General features: G+C 49.4%; 1 protein-coding gene across 2 annotated transcripts in view; it reads left to right on the forward strand.

Moving 5' to 3' along the window:
• Nucleotides 1-19,871, forward strand: part of HK1 (hexokinase 1) — a 41,234-nt gene extending 21,363 nt beyond the window's left edge. For both annotated transcript variants that reach the window (XM_058421666.1, XM_040072058.2), the window contains exons 4-18: nucleotides 1,456-1,575; nucleotides 4,194-4,289; nucleotides 5,480-5,579; nucleotides 5,671-5,854; nucleotides 6,069-6,224; nucleotides 7,802-8,035; nucleotides 9,537-9,841; nucleotides 10,351-10,499; nucleotides 10,601-10,720; nucleotides 11,546-11,641; nucleotides 12,370-12,469; nucleotides 14,359-14,542; nucleotides 16,266-16,421; nucleotides 17,114-17,347; nucleotides 18,062-19,871. In XM_058421666.1, coding sequence (XP_058277649.1) covers nucleotides 1,456-1,575; nucleotides 4,194-4,289; nucleotides 5,480-5,579; nucleotides 5,671-5,854; nucleotides 6,069-6,224; nucleotides 7,802-8,035; nucleotides 9,537-9,841; nucleotides 10,351-10,499; nucleotides 10,601-10,720; nucleotides 11,546-11,641; nucleotides 12,370-12,469; nucleotides 14,359-14,542; nucleotides 16,266-16,421; nucleotides 17,114-17,347; nucleotides 18,062-18,206 — 2,379 coding nt within the window. In that variant the 3' untranslated portion in view covers nucleotides 18,207-19,871. The remainder of the gene's footprint in view (nucleotides 1-1,455; nucleotides 1,576-4,193; nucleotides 4,290-5,479; nucleotides 5,580-5,670; nucleotides 5,855-6,068; nucleotides 6,225-7,801; nucleotides 8,036-9,536; nucleotides 9,842-10,350; nucleotides 10,500-10,600; nucleotides 10,721-11,545; nucleotides 11,642-12,369; nucleotides 12,470-14,358; nucleotides 14,543-16,265; nucleotides 16,422-17,113; nucleotides 17,348-18,061) is intronic.
• The last annotated feature ends 1,425 nt before the right edge of the window (nucleotides 19,872-21,296 follow it).

Raw genomic sequence — 21,296 nt, forward strand, 5'->3', positions numbered from 1 at the left:
CTCATCTGGACAGCTGAAAATTGTCTTCCAGAAGCGCAGCAGTGTGCATCATTGCATTCCCATGTTGTTTCTCTGTGTGGGCTCAGAAAAATGTCCTTGATTTGCCCAGGGCAAATGGTTTCCCATTCTCCCTGGAAAACCGCTGTACTTTTCCTTAATCAAATCTGATCTCATTTAAGGCATGAGTTTAAGGTGTTCAGTTTAATTGCAACATTACACACACTGCTTCTTGACCTGCTTTGAAGGACAAAATATTCCTATTCATCATTTTTAATTGCTGCAGTCTGTCTGTAGTGCATTCCTGTCTCTCCAGGACTCTAAATTGTTCTTAATAAAGCTGTGTGGGTTAATTGGAATCAACAGATGTCTTCGTGTACTCCCTCCCAGTTATCCCCAGTCTTGTAGAGAGATTACCTGCTCTCATCCCACCAGTGCTGCAGATAGGATTGGGTTTATTTTGTTTGGGTTTTTGTTTCAGGGAGTTAAAATGTGGGGCACAGTTAAATCCTGTGGCAGGCAGTGACTTGTTAATATCTTGCCATCCATTTGTGGTCTGGGTCAGTTGAAGGCACATCTGGCTTTCTGGTGCTGGTCAGTACAAACGTGTATTTTCGTTGCTTCAGTTGCTCAGGCTTGATTTCACCTTTGAGCGTTTGCAGGCTACCTGAGGGGCTTTCCAAGTGGCTCAGTGTGAGAGGCCTTTGTGCCTCCCTGGTTCCTGGCCTGGCTGTCAGGGGCACGGAGTGCCATGGTCACAGCTGCCATCGAGGCATCTGGGTGGCAGTTGGTACCCACAGGCCCGGTGCAGGCTGCCTGCATGGTTCAACCTTTCCAAAAACGCAGAAAATATCCCCATTTTGGGTTGTTTCTCAGAACATGGGAAATATTCAGATGAATCCCTTGAGCTTCCTTTTTGTTTGTTGTGTGCTTTGGGAATGGATTTGAGATGATGTTCTTTTGGGTGGCTCCTGCAAAGTGCTCGGTTCTCTGGTCTCAGCAATCCTTGAGTGAAGCAGATGTTGTCTTCTCTACATCAGTGTAAAAGTGCTCAACCTCCTGTGGGACTGCATCCCGAATGTTCTTTTGATTTGCTCTTTCCTGTTATAGAAAGGTTAAAAGAACATTTTTGTTCTCATCAAATGTTAAGTGGAAGGGTTACAGCAGGCTCGAGAGCCACGAGCCTCTTGTTTCAGGACGTGGTTTTCTATGGGTGTAAAAGATTCTTGCAGAATTAGGTGTGTAAAAGGACAGTGCATTTCATAATGTATTGGTTATTAAAGTGTTAATATACCCTGCTTGGAGTATTTTCATAGCTATGCCATTTATACATCTTTTAAAATCTGGAGAGCTGTTTTCCCCATTCCCCTCGCTCAGAGCAGTTTTCGTATAGAGTTTGAAAAATTTTTTCCCTGAAGCTGTATCACTAATCATGGTGGTTTTATATTCTTCTTACAGCTTTTTGATCATGTTGCTGAATGCCTGGGAGACTTTATGGAGAAACAACAAATCAAAGACAAGAAACTGCCAGTTGGGTTTACATTTTCCTTCCCCTGTCGACAATCCAAGCTAGATGAGGTAAGAAGGTTTCACAATTTTCCTGATACACAGAAGAGCTGCCGTGTTATTAAAACGCTGCCAGGAAAGCAGTATCCCAGACAGGTCTCATTTTGGGGATAAATGAGTATTATATTTCACTGTCAGACTGTGTTTGTGTTTATGTTTCTGCCTGAAAAAGCTGGGTAACAAAAAGGGAGGAGACAGCTGATGTTTTGTGCTGAGCTCCTCAGCGTTAGGGTTTACCCTCTAAACAGGGCAGTGGTTTTCCCTGCCTCCTGTGCAGCCTTTTTCACCTCTCCACGTGAGAGGGTGTGTTTGGGAAGGACCTGGCCCAGCAGGGTTTGCTGGGGTTTTGCTGCTCCTCAGGAGTACCAAGAGATCCGGATCGGGGCGTCCCTGCCGAGCAGCGCTCCTGAGCCGTGCCACCGGACAGCTCAGCCGGACCCAGGCCTTTCCAGGGGATGGGACAGCCAGCCCTGTGCAGGCTGGTGAGATTCCCAGGACAAGGATGCCGTGGTGTGTTCCCCCTTTTGCTCCTGGTACCACAAATGACTCAGCAGCCGCCGGCTGCAGCGTTGCCGTGGCAGCAGCATAGCGGACGAATGCAGGAAAGTTAAATCTGCACGAACCACGCGGAGGTTACCCCGTTAAAGCACAACCTGCTTTTCCAGCTTGCGGGTCTCTAGGTTAGCCTGGTGCAGATGCTGGTACTGAGGAGGGCAGGTGAGGCATGATTTTCATTGATTTCATACTTCTTGAGCAGTGCTGAGAGCTGAGTCCAAGGGTGCTGACTAACTCAGGGTCTGAAAGCAGTTCAGAGCAGAGAGCTGCCTTTACCTGCATCAGATCAGAAGGGAGGAGCTGTCTTGGGGCAGCTCTCCCACCTGGCTGTGGTGCACGGTAAGGCTCGGGCTCCTGACCACGGCAGAGCCGTGCCAGGGCCGTGGTTGTGAAGTTGAGTTGCCCTTGGGAAGGTTTGCTTAGCTGCATGATGAGAGGTGCTGGCTTGTGGGCTGGTTTGCTCCAGGCAGCTGGGATGGCTTATGGGGCAGGCAGCATGTGGGAAGCCGTGGGGCACCTGAGCAGTGAGTTGAGTGGGGCAGTAAAGAGACAAGGGAGGGTGTCTCTTTAAAGAGAAAAAGCGACAACCAAAAAAAATTATTGACGGTTTTAACGATGCGCTTTGAGTGTTTGAAAAGTATGTTTTTTCTGGATCCTGTGGGCCAGGTTTGTTCTTGGATTGCTGCTTCTGTGAGGCTGTGCTTGCCTGGGTGCTGTTTTCTTGTGCTTGGTGAGCAGAAGGAGGCAAGGTGGTCCCTGTTTGCTCCAAGGGTGGTAAGATGGGCGCCGCATGGTTGGGCCCTACTCAACCCTGCTGCGCTCCAAGGGCTCCTTTCTGCTGCCAAGGCTTTGCTGGTGGAGGAAAAGTTTCTTCTAGCACAGTGGCCAGCCACGCTGAGAGGAGCTGCTCTTTGCCAGTGCGGTTTGACCAGTTTCTCATAAAAGTTTTGTGAACCAAGGTGCCCTTTCTGCCCGTGAAAGCTGTGCCAGCAGAGCGGGCTTTGCCCACAGTTTCCCTGCACAGCAGCACGGGGCTTTGCTGGGTTTCTAAATGATGCCCACAAGGGCAGCACATTGGCAAAACTTACACAATCTGAGTTTGGGGTCTAGGGGTAGGAGAGTATCTCCTGGTATGGAAAGAGCTGCCCTGACCCTCTGTCCCCTGTAGCTGTCTCAGTTTGAAGGGAAAATTGGATTTTTAAGCTGAGATATGGGCAAAGATACACCTGGGCAATGGCTGCTTGTGCCTACAGGCTTCAGCTTTTCTGGTTTTTAGCTTCTTAGACTCCTGTTGTGGCAGATGTGAATATTGTGGTGGGTATGGAAAGCTGAGCTGGTTTGAATTGTCTTTCTGTCAATCGATTACTGTCAATGCTATTTTCTTTCTTTTATTATTATTTACCTGTACACTGAATGCTCTGATTTAGCCAGGCATTATATAAATAGCAAAAACTCAGTGTAGTGGTTACCTTGGGGGATTTGCAGGCTCTTCATGATGGTTTGCAGACAAGGAATTCAGTTCCAGGATTTCCTTTTTGATCTGTGCTGTAAAATAGGGACACGCATTGTTACATTTCCAGTATTTTCATTTGCCTCAACCCGTAAACACGATCCCACAGTTAAACAGGCCCAGACAGATGGGACTGCAGGCAGTAAATGTGCAGCAGCCTGATCCCCACTGCAGCTGAATCCTGGACATGCCAACATCATATCCCTGCTCTGTAGTCAGTCTTGTACAGTCAGCTTTTTCTGAAAGCAGTCTATTTCCATGGCCCAAAAGGATTAAATGGTTTTCCAAGAAAAGCTGTCGAGGAGTAGCAGGGAGAAGAGTAGGCTGAAAATACAAAAATGCAAACACACTATTTTGTAGCAAGGGAGGGGAAAAGAATTTTCCATCTTTTGGCTCGCTGTAATTAGACCAGCCATTGTCTCAGGTTGGGTTGTTAGAGTTCATGTGAGAAAAGAGACCTGAAGATTCATTTGAAGTATAAAGTCTTGTGTTTAAGGAAAACAAAACAAAACAGTGTGTGTCTTACGGTTTCATCCTGTGGAATGTTGCTGTCTTGTTTCATCAGGGTTTTCTGATAACCTGGACAAAACGCTTCAAGGCGAGCGGAGTGGAGGGAGCAGATGTCGTGAGGCTGCTCAACAAGGCCATCAAGAAACGTGGGGTAAGTTGCGCTTCTTTCTCTTTTTTAGCTGTGTCTCAGCGTTGTCAGGGACCACTCTTCACGAGCAGGTGGTCTGAGTGGTGGTGGAGCTCTGCTTTCTTGCATGACAACGGGCGGCTTTGCCGGGAGAATGAAGCGGCGTCAGAGTTGTGTGCAAGCTGTGACTTCTCTCACAGCATAGAACTGAGTTGCTGTGTCGTGGCTTTTCGCTGGCAGCCTCCCGTGATTTTATCACTCTTCAAAAGCTGAAGAAGTGCTGTGTGGCAGTGCTGTGGCTTTTCAGGGATACCGGCACGTCCCATTCCTGAGAAACTTGTTTCTCATGGGCTGGACTCAGCTCAGTTGTGCACCTGCTGTGCGTGGGAGCAGGAGAGGAGCTGAGTAGAAGAGAAGGGGATGTCAGGCTCAGCGAGCTGTTGCTCCTTGCAGTTTCTCAGTGTTGACTTTACAGAGAGTGAAGGTGACCAGGTTGCTGATTTAAACAAATAAAAAGGCACTGAGCGTGAGAGGGAATGAATTTGGGTTTGCTTAATGCTTGCAGCCAGGTCATACGTTGATTACTCAGCATCCAAAAATTCATTGGTAACTGTGAAGTATTTGCTTTCTTTGGGCAGTTGTGGACTCAAGCAAACCTGAATTTTGCCATCACCAAACAGCATAACTGGAGTCAGTTACTATCATTAGACTTGGTAGAATCACACACTGAGGAACCTGGAAAGGAATGGTTGCATGTAATTTATTTAATTGCATTATTTTTCTATTAAAATCTCCACTTGAAATAGAACACGCTGATGGTTTAAGTGAATCTATAAGAAATATTTTCTAGATTGACTCCTCAACAACTGCTTCAAATCATTCACGTTTCAGTGCCAAGTTCCTTCCCCCTCGTGCATCTGCCTTTTCTTCCCTGCCTAGGTGTGCTTATATGACAGCAGGCCTGTGCTCTGTAGAGCGATCCTAGTGCTGTTGCATTGCTTGCATTAGTCTGCTCTCGCTGCCTTCTCGGGTACGTGGGATGGGGAGCTGGCAGACAGAACAGGGAATATTTTAAAAGATGAGCTGTGGTATTCAGACAGATTATTTGTCTCCTGTTCCTTGCGAAACTATTTGCTGAAAGCAAGCCGGGAGGAGCGGGAGCGGCGTTTTCCGGAGGAGCGCTGCGGCCCCAGTAATGCTCTGTTGCTCCCCAGGACTACGACGCGGATATCATGGCTGTGGTGAACGACACCGTGGGCACCATGATGACCTGCGGCTTCGACGACCAGCGCTGCGAAGTCGGCCTGATCATTGGTAACGCCGGCTGCGGCTGCGGGGGGCTCGGGGCCGCTCTGCCTCTGCCTGGCCGGCCTGGTCAGCACCTCCTGCTGTCCTGTCCCGCCAGGCACGGGCACCAACGCCTGTTACATGGAGGAGATGAGGCACATCGACTTGGTGGAGGGGGACGAGGGCAGGATGTGCATTAACACGGAGTGGGGCGCCTTCGGAGACGACGGCTCGCTGGAGGACATCAGGACCGAGTTTGATCGAGAGATTGACCGCGGATCCCTTAATCCTGGGAAGCAGCTGTGAGTGAGGCAGCCGCTTGTGAACATTTGTTCCGTTGTTTTCTGTTCTGTGCCCCGTCTCCCACCTGAGTTAGGGATTCTGCAGTTTCATAAAGCTTTCCCTGTGGCCAGGCAAACCTCTGGCTGGGTCGGGTCTCGCAGCTGGTTGCACAGCTGGGCTCTGCTTCCCAGCGTTGGCCGTGGACTCCTGGGTGACTGCTGTCCTTTCCTGCAGGTTTGAGAAGATGGTCAGCGGGCTGTACATGGGGGAGCTGGTAAGGCTCATCCTGGTGAAGATGGCCAAGGAGGGGCTGCTCTTTGAGGGGAGAATCACCCCTGAGCTTCTCACCAAAGGGAAGTTTGAGACAAAGCATGTTTCTGCCATTGAAAAGTAAGTAGTTTATCCCTTTTCACTCCTTGCGCTTCACAGTGACTGAATGTTCAGTTTCCTGCTCTTTTTGCTTTGTGGGGGAAGTGTGCTGCCTTGGGGGTGGCTGCCATTCTCTACTGCCTGCACAGAGCTGGCATGTGGGGACCTCCAGAGACAGTCCGTGCCCTCCTCCCCAAAATTTCTCCCTTTGAGGGGAGCTATAAAGTCTGCCAGTCCATGCAGCTTTCAGGGTACGAGCTGTAGTAATTCTTTCACTGCTCACAGAGTTGCTGCCCTGCAGCTAAACATGGGAGTGAGTTGGCTTAGTGCCTCCTAGCAAATACTTGTGTTGCTCCTTGCTGTATCCCTGGGATTGCTGGGCAGAAAGAAAACAAGGGTGACAAGGCAGAGCATTGAGTCTCGTAGGCAGTGCCGGGTGCTGCACAGTGACCTCTGAGCTATGTGCCAGTTGGTTTCTTAGAGTGTCATCACCCCTTTGGTCAGTACTTACAGGCTCTTCCCCCTCTGTTTTTAAAATTCACATCACTGGGATGGTTTGTACCATAGTCATTGGGCTGCATTTTCTTTTCGAAATGGCAAGTATGACACCAAGGGAACAGCCAGTAACTTCTGTAATGCCTGTTCCTCCTGCCAGAGTTTACTCCTGTCCCTGCAGACCATGTTATCTGAACAGCTTTCCATTAAGTGTGTGTGTTCGTTTGTCTTAACCACAGAGGCCTGTGTTGTGGACCAAGTCAGTGTTGAAGAGTAGTGGGAAAAGTGAAATTGTTGAGAAATTCAGTTATTAAGAGGAAAAGTTTGCCCTGAAATCCCACCTTACTTCCTGAGGAGATGCTTGGGTTATAAGTAGGGGGCTCATCCCTGTGCAGCTTCAAATTTCTAGCTGGTGCTAGCAAGATGCAAGGGTCCTTTAAAAGATGTATGGAGTGCAGTTAGGGATGACAAGATGTGTACCCCTTGTGTTTTTGTCTGGGAAATGACTGAGCTGCACAAGGAGAAGTTTTGCCAGAAGATTTGCTCTCAAGCTGGATGCTAATGAGGGAAAGAACAATGCAAGAGGCAGAGATTCAGTGGGGTTGTAAAAGCCTGAAAATAGAGACCCCTTAGGATGAAATTGCTTAGGCAACCTTTGCTCAGGGTTTTGGTTTTTGCACTGGGCTTAATTTATCAAGACATGTGAGGGAATGAGTGTGGGATTAGGTGTGTGCTCAGGCCGGTGCTGAATTGTGGGGCCGGTGCTTCGTGCCTGAGAGAAGCCGTTTGCAGGTTAAAGCATCATTGTAATGAAAAAGCGTTTTAATTCCTCCAGGTGCTCCCCACAGCGGCTGCTGTAGTAGCTGGAGTTGCATTGTTTGTAGGTGACATGTTTGCACCAGGCTTTAAGGGGAAGCTTTTCCATCTGTGAATGAGTGCATGTTCAGAGCGTTTTATTCCAGGCCTCATGGAGCTTTCTAGTCCAGACCTCTAGGAAATGTTCTTTGTAACTTTCTCAAAGCCGAGGCAGGTACACACCTTTGGATGTGCCTCAGTCCCGCAGTCCAGTGCATGCCCACTAAGGAGTGTCCTTCGCTCTGCAGGAGCAAAGAAGGTTTGAACAAAGCCAAAGAGATCCTGACCCGGCTGGGGGTGGAGCCGTCCCACGAGGACTGCATCGCCGTGCAGCACGTCTGCACCATCGTGTCCTTCCGCTCGGCCAACCTGGTGGCCTCCACCCTGGGCGCCATCCTCAACCAGCTGCGGGATAACAAGGGCGTCGGCCGCCTCCGGACCACCGTGGGGGTGGATGGCTCCCTCTACAAGATGCACCCACAGTGAGTGCCTCGAACGCTTCACGGGCTCTGGTGGGCAGAGGGGTGAGCGTGTCATCCCAGGGCATCACCCGGGCAGGCTGGGAGATGATGGGCACAAAGCGTGGGCATGGGGGCTTAGGTCTGAGCTGGGGAGCCTGGGGGAGGGAGAGACGTCTTTTAAGTGAAGAAAGGAACCAAAACCCTGAGTAACTGGATACTGCAGTGTCAGGGAACCTGTGGTGGTCTGAGTAGATACATTAGGATATCACCAAGAGACCTCTTGGAAGGAGAGTTTCTTTGTAGAAAATACTACTTTGTGCCCTTTGGTTGTGGCTGTGAGGAGACCTGCATTAATTCACCTTCATTCCATTTCCAGTTTAATGTTCATGCCTAGCCCTTTTTTTGCCAGTCTTTTCTGAAGATACACTTGGAAACTGGGGGCGGAGGTGGGAAATAGCGCTTAGATTTCTGTGGCCTTTAAAAAACAGCTTTGTCTTGTTTTTCCCCATCTTCAAAGTTGCATTTGTAGTGAGACAGCTGTATAGATTTATGTAGAAATCAGAAAATTATGTTTATGGGGGAACTTCTGAAAGGAGAAGTATGCTTAATGTTTCATTTTCAGTTTCTCATTATTTGTTGAAAAAGATATTTTCCTCTGTTAAAGAAAACCATAGAATTTCAGCTTACAGAAAAGTTTGCAAAGATGCTGTTCTGACTAGCTTTTCCGGATTGGGCAAGGTCCTGGGGATTGTTAAGATAATAAACATGGGCAGTTTTGGTTTCTTAACTGCTTCCCACACCATCTAAACCAGTGAGTTCAGGAGAGGACCCCAGGAGAGGGAATCAGAGCAGCACTGCAACCAGAGAGTTTCTCCCATCCACAGTCAGGTTCAGGGGATGAGACCACTGCTCTCTCCTGCTTTTTGCTGCCTTTGCTTAGAAGTCCAGGAGGAAGGAGGCTGTGGGGAAGAGCTGCTCTTCCCTGGCAGTTTTCCTACTTGGGAAGTTGTCGCTAGTTTGAGCGTGGTGAGTTTGCCCACCGCCCTTGCATTGGGTTGGTGTCAGCAGTGCAGGTTTTGGGGGGGTTGCAGTGCAGGTTTTGGGGGGGTTGCAGTGCAGGTTTTGGGGGGGGGTGCAGTGCAGGTTTTGGGGGGGGTGCAGTGCAGGTTTTGGGGAGATGCAGTGCAGGTTTTGGGGCACCGGCAGTGTAGATTTCGGGGTGCGGGCAGTGCAGGTTTTGGGGTGGATGCAGTGCAGGTTTTGGGGTGGATGCAGTGCAGGTTTTGGGGCAGGATGCAGTGCAGGTTTTGGGGTGCGGGCAGTGCAGGTTTTGGGGTGGACGCAGTGCAGGTTTTGGGGCATGAGCAGTGCAGGTTTTGGGGTGTGGGCCGTGCAGGTTTTGGGGGGGGGGATGCAGTGCAGGTTTTGGGGTGGATGCAGTGCAGGTTTTGGGGTTGATGCAGTGCAGGTTTTGGGACGCAGGCAGTGCAGAGGCCGGGCTCACGTCCTGCCCTCCCCGCAGGTACGCCCGGCGCTTGCACAAGACCACGCGGCGCCTGGTGCCCGACTCGGAGGTGCGGTTCCTGCTGTCGGAGAGCGGCAGCGGCAAGGGAGCGGCCATGGTGACGGCCGTGGCGTACCGGCTGTCGGAGCAGCACCGCCTCATCGACGAGACCCTGGCCGAGTTCAAGCTCACCCACGAGCAGCTGCTGCAGGTGAAGAAGAGGATGAGGGCGGAGATGGAGGCGGGGCTGAAGAAGAAGACTCACGACACGGCCAAAGTGAAGATGCTGCCCACCTTCGTCCGCAGCACGCCGGATGGGACAGGTAGAGCGTGGCCTCGCTGCAGCGGGGACACTGGCGCCCAGAACGGGCCCCCGCTGTGGGGCTTGCAGATCTGCTGTGACCAAAGAGGAACCCGAGATCTCGGCGCTGGCCCTGTGCTGGTTGCTGGCAGCCTGGTCCTGTGTCCTTGCCTGAAGGTGCAATCAAAGTCGCAGCTTGAGGGGAGAAAACCACAGCTGGCATCAAAAAGCCACAGCTGGGATAATAAACCCAAACCCATACGAAGCTCGTTCGCCTTACTTGGGTACTTTGCATTTCAGTGTGGCTGGCCAAATTTCAGCTCTCTCTCTCAGGGAGCAGTTGTGTGGGTCCTTTTTCCCTTGTTGATTTAAAGGAAAACAAAATAATCAGAGCAGCATCTAAAATCCTCTTTTGATGAAGATCTTCCCAACTTGAGTTTTCAGGAGATTTTTTATCAAAATACTTTGAGAGAAGCATTTCTTCAGATTTTACTTGTGGTTCTTGAAATATACATACATATTCTTTTACAGAGAACGGAGACTTTCTGGCACTTGATCTTGGTGGGACAAACTTTAGAGTTTTGCTGGTGAAAATCCGCAGTGGTAAAAGGAGAACAGTTGAGATGCACAACAAGATCTATGCCATTCCCATAGAGGTGATGCAGGGAACAGGAGAGGAGGTATTTGTGTTTCTCTTTGGCTGCACTGCTGCTTTTTAAATAACTCTCTAAGAGCAACATAACACGTACAACTTCAAACATGATGACTTTTCTCTTTAAAGCTGTTTGATCACATCGTTACCTGCATTTCTGACTTCCTGGATTATATGGGGATAAAAGGCGCACGTCTTCCTCTTGGCTTCACCTTTTCCTTCCCTTGCAAGCAGACCAGTCTGGATGCTGTAAGTTCCTTAGTATCTTTTGAGTCTGCTTGTGTGCTTATGGCAGACCTGGTTGCTCTGCCTTCCTGTCATCCACGTGACTTACAGGAAGGTCGTACGAGGAGAAGGTTCGTGTGCTGACCCTGACCAGAACAGCTGCTCCTATAAATAGTTCCATCAAGGGTAGTAATGCAAATGCTGCTCAGCCCGTGGCTGTGACAGATAAGAGCATTTAAAGTTTCCATGGTGGTCATTTCCCTCTTTTAAGGCATCGTGTTTTTTCCAGCTGTGTAAACCTGCTGGTCTGTGACACTTCCCTGGTTTTGCAAGCAGTAAGCAAAAGTCCATCCCTGCTGCCAGTGCCTGTTCCCAGCTGATCTTGTCTCACTGGATGGAGTGGTTGCACCGGAGTCTGTAGGCTGTGTCACCCTAAGGGCACATCCCTGACAAATGGACCTGTGTTCTTTGCACTTAGGTGTTTAACTTCCTCACTGCCACGTGCTTACACCAACCTCTGCAGCTGTTAATACTTTCCTGTCTACTTAGCTGGGGTTTCTTTTAAGAAAAGCGTATTTTCTATAACACTTTTTTGGGGATTTTGAGTTCGTTGTTCCTGTCTCAGTTAGTTAGTTAGTTAGTTAGTTAATTTGTTGTTGTTGCATTGCTCTGGAAATTTTGAGCCCAATCAGAGTTAGTTGTTGGAGATGCAAATTTGACATACTGAGGAGATATTCCTTTTCACAGAGGCTCTTCTGTAAAACATCACGCTAAAGTATTTGAAATGTTAAGTGTACAGAATAACAGCTGAGTCCTAGCAACTTGATAACCTATTTTCTTGCTTTGTAGGGTATCCTTCTCAATTGGACAAAAGGCTTCAAAGCTACAGACTGTGAGGGAGAAGATGTGGTGTATTTACTTAGAGAAGGAATTAAAAGAAGAGAGGTGATTTTTCTTTTTTATTTTCCTCATTCTACTCCTCTCCAGACTTGACCTTTTGGGTCAGGCTGGCTCCCTGTAACAGGATTTGTCTGCCTTGTAGACAGAGGCTGTGCCCTTGCACAGAAAATTGTTTTTCCCCAGAAGCTTCTAGCTTTCCTCATTTGCCAGAACTTTTAAGGCTTCCTTCAAACTCTGTTGCAATTTGCACATGCATGGAGAAAGCAGGAGTTTTCAAAATGGTGACTCTAGGAATGCACCTCAGTGCACCCTAAAGGACAGTTTTCTTCTCCTCTTCTTGATCTTGAAAAAGCCTCAACTAGTTTAGCCATAACTTTCTAGGGTGGGAAGAAAAATAGCCTGAGAAGGGTGTTAATTTTGCACAGTTTTTATCAGCCGGTGAATAGGAAGTCGTAAAAACTTTGTTATGGGATTGCTACACAATTGCAGTGATACTTCATGCTTATACCATGTGCCTATGTAAAAGAGAAGTGCTTAAACATCCCTAAGCCAAGGAGAGCAGCCAGGCACATACTTCATTCTGAAGACAGCCTGTCATAGGTAGAGAATATACCCTAGCTGCCTGCTGATAGATCAGGTTCCTGTTTTTGCATGTGTGAAATCAGGCTGGTGATTTCAGCTGTTTGTTTCCAGGGTGTTTCTGCAGCATCCCCTTTGGTGTAAGGGACTGCCCCTGGCCAAGAGTTCTCACTACTATTTTCTCTCTCCCAAAGGAATTTGACTTGGATGTGGTGGCTGTGGTGAATGATACAGTGGGCACAATGATGACTTGTGCTTATGAAGATCCGAACTGTGAAATTGGGCTCATTGTGGGTACGTTAGAGCTGCTTTTTATTAAACAGCACGTCCACACATCTGTCTGTATTCTCATGGAGGCATCCCTGTGGTTAAGTGAAAACAAGGCTACGATATCTAGGAGTAAAAGAGAGCAAAATTCAACAGCCAGCTTAGTTCTGACCAGTCAGAGGCTGTGGTGCACAATAAATCCTGCCTGTTTTATCTGGTAAAGGCACAGTGCTGCTTGGGAGGGGAGCAGATGTGGGCTCAGGGAGCCTCACCAGCTCCTGGAGTTCCTGTTAGTTCAGCCCGTAGGAGTTTCCCTACCGGGGTGCTCCGGTGCCCACAGCTTTCCTCAAGCGTGTGGTCTCTCAGAATAAAGTTGAGAAGTGTGGCCACAATTGCCAAATGGCACATGGTGGAGAGCTGTGCTGAGCTGAGGGCAGTGACACACAGCTCCCTTCCCAGCAGTGAGGCAGCTGAGATAATCCCACAGGATGCCTTTGCAAATGCCACGCTTGGGGAGCCTGAGTCACGGGGCACTGTGAATTCCCAGAGCTCTCCAGAGAAATGAGGTTTCCGTGGGAGAGAGGGGGACAGGGCACCTGCAGGCTTTAAGAATGCTTTCAGTTGCGAGGTGGCTCGTAGGAAAACAAAACGCCACCTATTTCTCCTCCGGACAGCTGGAGATGTCCAGGATGAGTCAGCACGGTGCGGCGTGGGTAGGAAGCCGTGTCTGCGCAGCTCCGTCGGCCGCGTGTTTTCAGGAACCAGAGCTCCCTGCAGGAAGGACAGCGTGTCCTTGGGGTGCTGAGAACATCCCCTGGGGACCGTCCACTGCAGCCCTGCCAGATCTGCTGCGCAGCCAGCGTGTCTGCGTGCAGAGCGGGGGGTCAGAGGTGGCCTCAGTGCCTCTGGGATAATGGGAATGAAAGCCCCAGGGCTCTGACAGCTCCCTCTGCCCTGCCTGCATTGATGGCACCTGAGGGAGGTTGGGCACTGCTGGCCCTCCGCAGCTGGATTTGATCTGCTTTGGTCCGGCAGACCTGGCTCTCAGCCTGCAAACCCAGACATTCCCCCAGCAAAGCCTGTGCTGTGGCTCAGCTCTCCTGCAGCAGGGAGTACTGTGGGAGGATCTATTTAACTCAGACTGTATCGATACGATTCCCTAAAAAACGGCAAAGGAAAACAGACCTGCTCTAGCAAGTGGTGCATAATCTGGGATGCAGGATTAGGTAAGAGTTTGTTAAATAACTTCAAGAGAACTTTTGCCCTGGTAGCAACTAAAGCCACTTCTCTTAGCTAATAAAGCTTTACTCCCTGAAGACCTCTGTGTACATGGAGCACTTTGCCACACTTCTTAGGATCCTCTTTAAGAAATATCAGATATGGCCTCATCTCAACATGGAAGTAACCTTCCCGCCAGAGAAAATAAGCAATTAAAATCAGAAAATCCCCCAAGCAATCAGCTGGTAAAACCCCTGCTGCCTCAGAACTTGCTGAGGCTTTCAGTTCAGCATATTTTCCCCAGAATTCTGTGGGTCCCTGGGCTTTGTGGAAGGCAGTTCCCAACTAGAAAATCCAGCTGTCTGCTTCCTGCCGTTTTGGGGTCAGAAGCATGTGCGGTTTTGTGTGCTGAAGGTGCTGCCCTTCTCTTCCTCCCTGCAGCATGGGACTCTCAGCCTGGCTGGCCTGAGTGAGCTTCCTCTGAGCCACCCTGAGCAATGAACCACAGGAGTTATGTTCTCCTTCAGTTTAGGACTGTTGAAGAGTCAGGGGTTGAGTTGTTTTGGTGATGTTTCAAATGACGATTCAAAAAAACGCCACATTCAGGAATCCCCCAGAAGGTTTGTCAGGGCTGTGGTGCTGGCTTTAGTGTTGTTTTGTTCCAGCCAAAGAGTAACTTTGGTGTTTGCTTCTTTCAGGAACGGGCAGCAATGCCTGTTACATGGAGGAGATGAGAAACATAGAGATGGTGGATGGTGAGCAGGGGCGGATGTGTGTGAACACGGAGTGGGGGGCGTTCGGGGACAACGGCTGCCTGGACGACATCAGGACAATATATGACAAAGCAGTCGATGACTTCTCCCTGAACGCCGGAAAGCAAAGGTACTGCAGGATAAATGGTGTGCTGTGCGCATCAGCCAGGCTGCCTTCCGTGCTTCTAGGAGAAAACCCGACTTCTCCCACTTGAGAAGGGAGAGGTTAAGAGCGGAAAATGACTGCAGCCCTGCTATCCTGTGGGATCTCCCCTTGCTGTGCTTTTCCTGGACACTGCTTTTTTGTGACTTATTTGCTGCCATGGGACTCCACAGCAGGGCTTTTGGTGAGGACTTAACAAGTCTTGAAATTATGAAGAGACCCTTTTTCTCATCCTGTGCTGTACTGAGGGGGATAAGAGGGCTAGCCATTCTTTTACTCTGGGTCTCAGGTTAATCTCTTTTAGCTGAACTCTTTGTAGAGGGCTGTGCCTGTGGAAATCCTGAATTTACACCAGCTGGTGTGGTTGTAGCCTGGAGCTGCTCACTGTAAAGCAGTCAGGAGCTCTCTAGCAGTTTCAGCTCTTATTTCAGACAATTTTCTGTATGGGATAGGTCATGTTAGAGGACCTGCCTTTCTTGCTCCTGGAGTTTGGTCTCCTTTTGGGGGTTCAGCTTTTATTTGGGCAAGTGCTTTCCTGTCCCCTTCAAGAAAAAGTTGACGAGGACGTGTGTACTGGGCTGAGACTGTTGCTTGCTAGGGCTACAGTTTTTCCTCATTTCTTTGCAGCAGTGCTTTGATGCCAGGAGCTTTTAACAAGATTTCGTGACTAAAGTAAATCTGCCCACAAAAACCTGAGGTGTACAGACAAGTTGGCAAGTCCCAAGGGAGGCTCTTTAGAAGCTGAGGCTCAAACAGATCCAGAGGGGCAAATACAGAGCGAGCCTGATGCAGCAGCAGAGTTGGCATGGAGTAAGCAGCCAAAGGCAGTAGTAGAGACTGCCAGGGGAATAATTTATTCCAGAGATAGTTAGGCACTCAGGAGGGAGAACACTTGCTGGGTACAAGCTTGAGAGAGTTCACGGTATTAAATGGAGTGCGTGGCCTGCTTCCAGCGGGATGGCGCTGGGCTCTGCTCAATCCAGGGCACAGACCCTGCTGCAGAGCTTCAGGAGGTGAAATAAAGGATGCATCGCTGAATGCCCTTCTCAAGAAATGGAACTGTTCTGTTCTTGTTGGTAAGGACACAACTCACAGACCCCAAAACACCCCATTCAAACCACAGTGATGCTGGAAAGGAGGGAGTGCAAAACACGGCTGAGATCTCCAAATAGAAAAAGCTCAGTGGCTCCATGCAGCAAAATTACAGGGAAACCACAAAGTACAGCCACTGCAAAAGCAGTACTTTTAAGGGAGTCCTGTGCTTCAAAACCAATCCAGATAAAGGATGGGAAAACCCCTGTCCAGCGTGTTCACTGGTCCACTAACCTGCAAGTTGGCAAGCTGGCGGTCCAGGGTTGGTTTATGCTCTTCAGCGGGAAGAGTGCTTTCCAGTTGTCCCAAAACCCCAGGGAGGAACCAAGCTGTCTTGAATCCCTCTCACCCCCAAACTCTGCACACAGGACCCAAGTTTCCCACTTGCAGTCTTCTTGCCTCAAGCTAGAGAGAGGAAATATCTTCCACCTGCAGACCTCTGTCTAGCACAGGATAAGGAGTGTCCCAGGAGAGATGCTTAGCACTGGTACCTGCAGCCCTGTGCGGGTAGGACACCTGGCTGCTGGCACACCTGTGCTGCTGCCTTTGCAAACATGGGCAGGTTCCCTCTGAGCTGCACTGCTGCCCTTGCTTGCAGGTATGAGAAAATGATCAGCGGGATGTACCTGGGAGAAATAGTCCGCAATATTTTGATCGACTTCACCAAACGGGGTTTCCTGTTCCGAGGCCAGATTTCAGAGACACTGAAGACCAGGCATATCTTTGAAACCAAGTTCCTTTCTCAGATTGAGAGGTAAGAGCACTGCGGGGAGGCTGCTTAGAGTGAAAGGGTGTAGTTGTGTTCGTCTGGTGGCTCTGCTGGACGGGAGGGACAGCTGGAGTGCATTGCTTGCTTCTCTAGAGAGAGCTGGGGTTTCAGTCTGTGTGTATGCAGGAGGATTCTTTACAGTGTCAACTGAATTTCAAGCAATGCTCACTTGTAAACCCTGGGAAGGGCTGTCAAGGATTCCCTCACTCTATGACTTTATTTCCTTGTTTGGAAATCAAGCCATTTTCGTGGGCCCCTTGTGTGTGTTTAGCTGCAGCTGTGGAATTGAATGAACGCTAGCTGAGTGAGCACTGCTTACTGGGTGTTTTTGTGCTTTTATTGCTCGGTCTCTGTATTTTAAAGCAATCTCTGAGGCTTCACGGGGAAAAAAACCCCAAAGTCATTGTTAAAAATATTTTCCTGGAATGCCCCATGGTAAGAAAAGAGAAGGGGAGGCAGTGCGGAGCTGGACCCAGAGCTCTGTTGCTGCTTGCACACCTCTCCCTTGCACACCTCTCCTGCACTGCAGCACTGTGCAGGGGTGACTGCATTTGCATTCCCCAGGTCCTGTGTGCTGTCAGGAGAGGCTGCTCTGAGTGCACGGCTGCAGCCACCAGTGCACTGGGGTTTATGGCTTGACTGAGGGAAACCTGTAACACCGTGTTTTCCTCCTACAGTGACAGGTTAGCCTTGCTGCAGGTGAGAACCATCCTCCAGCAGCTGGGGCTCAACAGCACCTGCGACGACAGTATCATTGTGAAGACGGTCTGCGGGGCGGTGTCGAGGCGAGCGGCTCAGCTGTGTGGTGCTGGAATGGCCGCCATTGTAGATAAAATTAGGGAGAACAGAGGCTTAGAGCGCCTGGAGATCACGGTTGGTGTGGATGGCACTCTCTACAAGCTCCACCCACAGTGAGTATTTGCCTTCCCAGCATCTGTTTGTGCTTTGTGTGTTTGTCCTTCGTCTTGATGCTCCCAACTGGACTCTGTCACCTGCTGGAGTAAGAGCCAGGGAAAAAAAAAGTCTTAATCGGGGGCTCAGGGCTTTCTGAAGGGCAATGAGAGGATCAAGAATGACTTGTGAAAGATTCTTGGGGTGGTGACAAACTGAAGGGGACGCAGTCTGCCGAGTGAGTTGGAAGCTGTATAGCAAGGGAAGGATCTCTTGGCTCTGGATGGGAAATGACAGGGCAGTGCTGAAATGCCTGGTGCCTCTTTGGAGGATGTTTCTGTTCAGTGTCCTGTGGAGAAGAGCTGCTGCAGAACCATCCAGGTGAGGGCAGGAGCCTAAAAGAGCTGGGGGCAGGAGGAGAAGAGAATTAGTGCCCACCTCTAGTGTGCATGGAGGGAGATGGGTGGGAAGGAGTGGACTTAGGTGGTCTGTTCTTTTCCCTTTGCTGTGGATTAGTGATCCCCAGTTAACCTCACACGGACAGGCAGGGCTGAGATGCAAGTGCTTTTTTTCCTTTACCTCCTACTGCTCCCAGGCTTCAAATCCACCCTGGTTTCCATCATTTTACTTCTTACCCAGATGAAGGGGGATGCAGTGCAAATGCCAGTGGCAGTGCTGCTATCCACAGTTGCCACAGGACCTGCGTTACCCGCTGCCCTTGTTTGCTTTCACAGCTTCTCGAGGATCATGCACCAAACAGTCAAAGACCTGGCACCCAACTGCGACGTGACCTTCCTGCTGTCGGAGGACGGCAGCGGGAAAGGGGCAGCGCTCATCACAGCGGTGGGATGCAGGCTTCGTGAGGCTGAGCAGAACTGAACTCCACAATCTTGGCCTTGATTCTGTCTTGTGTTTCTCATAAAGCAGCGACTGTATAGTCAGAACTGGTAAAAAAAACCCAGAACTCACTGCTTTATCAGGGAAAAAAAAAAAAAAAATACAACTAATGACATAAAAAAATAGGATACAAGATAGAATGTGTGCTGTTAATAATATCTCCTGTTTCTGGACCCCAATCTGCATGTTTCTTACTCACCTTGTTGGTACCTTCCCCACCTGTAGGTCATGGAAAAAAACAGTCTATAATTTCTGCAGTTGTCAAAAATCAGTTGTTGTCTGAGACGAAATTGCCCCCAAGTGATGTGCGCTGAGAGCTCCCGTTGCACCGTACCAATCGTGTTCCTTGCAGCATCCCCGTTAAGCGCACTGCCAGCACGCTGACCACCAGACCTGGCTGTCGATGCTTTTAAGTGAAGGGGAAGCAACAGCTCCCTCCTGCATTACCTACCTGCCGTTGTTTCGTCTAAAGCGGTTGTGAAAACGTTATGGTGTGTCAGCGCTGTGCACGCACGTAACTCTCTAGTGGGGCTTGACACCACGACTTACTCGCTTCCTCGATGCCTCTTGTCATGGTGAGAGTAAACACCCTCGTCCCACAGATCTGGTTCCACTGGTATTCCCCGTTGCTTCTGTGAGCAGTGTTGTGTTACTGGGCGAAATCTGTCGCGTTTTGGCGAGAAATCCCTAAAGACTAAAGCCAGGTGCTGGTGACTGGGGTAATCCAAATCTCCAGACTCGCGAAATCGGTAGATCTGTGGTCCCTACGCGGCTGTGCTGTACTCTTCTGTCTAAGGGTTCCTATAGAAAATAGTTTCTATCTCCTCTTGTCAGTCTGGGTCAGGGCACTGCAGCTGCCCTTCCACCAAAGCTGCAGCTCAGTCGCGTCCCCTGGATGCGCCTACTTCGGTCTCTTGTCTTTAATGGGTATTTGCTTCCACGCAGAGCTTTCATCTGTAATGCTGTTCAGAACGCAAACGCTCGGCCTGAGTTAGCGTGCAGAAAGGAAGAGGAGGGTTGCGTTTTGATCTTGCCTTTCAGGACCCGGGTGCGTAAACAACCCACAAAGCCAAAATTGGGTGCAGCTTATTCCAAGGATGAAAGCAACAGCAGATCATTTACACGTGGTGTACCCCGTCCTCTGTCCAGTCGATGCCATTATTATATTTGCATACCAGTTGCATCACTTCAATTGAGAAGCAGTTAGGAAGGTGCACGTCAAGTAACATTTGTAGTCACGCCACTTTCTGCAAAGAGGGAGACCACACAGTAGTCCTTAATTCCCGCTCTTCTACCAAAAGTGAATTTGAGATGTCCGCATGGTTTTCCCTGATGCCTTTTCCTGCAGAAAGTAGATGGAAATTTGCAGGCTGCTCTTCTCTGTTCTCGTTCCACTCCCTAAGATTTGGATTGCCCTACCTATCGATAACATTTCAATATGCGTTATGGTGCACTGTGAGTGAATGTTGTAAAGTAACCTGTAAGTCACAACGGTCATTGCAGCTTTAAGTGTGTGTCTACCTGAAAAATTGCATGCCTAAATGGTTTTGCAAAGGTAGAGGGTCTTTTTACTTTGCACACTAGTAGCTCCGGTACTAGTGTTACGTGATACTTGTGAAAATATTAAACTTTTTTGATGTGCGTTAACTGGTGTTTAGTGGTTCTTTCTGGAAGAGGTGCTGTTGGCTGGTGGCTTAGTGCTTTGGGAAGAGCTATTGTGTAGGGAGAGCTGCAACCTAATCCCAGTGGTGCCTGTGTTTTGTGTGTGTTTTTATTCCCGGGCATTCGGGGTCAGAATCACACAGGTCCCCGTGCCTCGTGTTTCCTAATGTAGTTCAGCAGAGGCACAGCGCTGATAGCGCCCCAACCTTAGGGGCTGTGTGGCTTTTCCAGGCACGCCTCATGCCCTGTCTTGTGCAGGGGGGTGGATCTGCGCTGCAGGAAAGCCTCGGGGCGCTGTGCCGAGGGCGGTGCGGCCACTTTAGGCTTGCGATGGATGCAGCGCGTCCGTGAGCTCCCTGCGCGCGCAGGGTGATGTCTGCGGAATGCCGGTGTCAGGGGCTCCTGCAGCACCGGCTGGCGCAGCCTGGGTTGGAGTTGTGGTAGATGAAAGCCCCTTTTGCCTACCCTAAAGCTGTGCTTTTCCGATAACCCATTTTACGTTACAGCTTGAGTAGTCTCTGACAGCCTTGATGTGCAGCTATGACCCCAAAACAGGAGACAGAAGAAGGTGAGAAACTTTTTGGGCGTAGGGGACACGTTGCATTTGAATTGCTTGAAGGTTTGCAAATCTTGTGCCTGCCGTTGGCAGTGCTCTAGGGGTGGTGTGAGCCGTGCCTGGGGACTTGGGTTTGGAGCTCTTCGCCGTCTGTGGGCCAGGCTCGGTGCAGGATAGAGGGTGAACGAGAAGTGGAGGTTAAACTTGGTCTCAGGGTGACTGTGAATTTTGGAGATGCTGGCATAGGTCGTTTTGTTTATTGGATCCAGCTCATAACAAATAGGGAGTGAGTTGTGTTTCTAACTTTTCCTACCGTGGACCATAATTGATGTACTTGATAAGACACGGCAGTTCTTTTCCAAAGGGAGACATGGCGGGATTTTCATTTCCAGACTACTTCTTACCCCTAGGAAACTGTTCAAGTCAATCACAAGCTATAACTGTCTGAAGAAATGTCTCCAATGTTACCCAAGCGATGACTGAGATGTCTTTCTTAAAGCTTTTAGGCTTGGTGAATAAAATCACAGTCCTCTTAACTGTTAAGCTGTAATTACTGCAATATGAACACAAAAAAAATCTTATATTTCCTGGGGAAAAGATCATTTGCATACCACTGTTGTAATGTCATCTGCTCCTTACTCCTCTGGGGTTCTCTCAGAAACCTTTTGAATGGGTTTTAAAACAAGCAGACCTTGTTTTGTTTTGTTTTCTTAAGAAAATAGCAGAAGGCAAAATAAAGTGTTTCTGAACTTCTGAACCCCGTTCCGTGCTTTTTGTTCGTTCCTTTGCCATAAAAATGAGATTCTTCAAGTGTTTTTCTTCATGGACTGCAGGGACTGCTTTGCTACGTAGAG

This window comes from Hirundo rustica, chromosome 8 (assembly GCF_015227805.2).
Source record: "Hirundo rustica isolate bHirRus1 chromosome 8, bHirRus1.pri.v3, whole genome shotgun sequence".
NCBI classification, from domain to species: domain Eukaryota; kingdom Metazoa; phylum Chordata; class Aves; order Passeriformes; family Hirundinidae; genus Hirundo; species Hirundo rustica.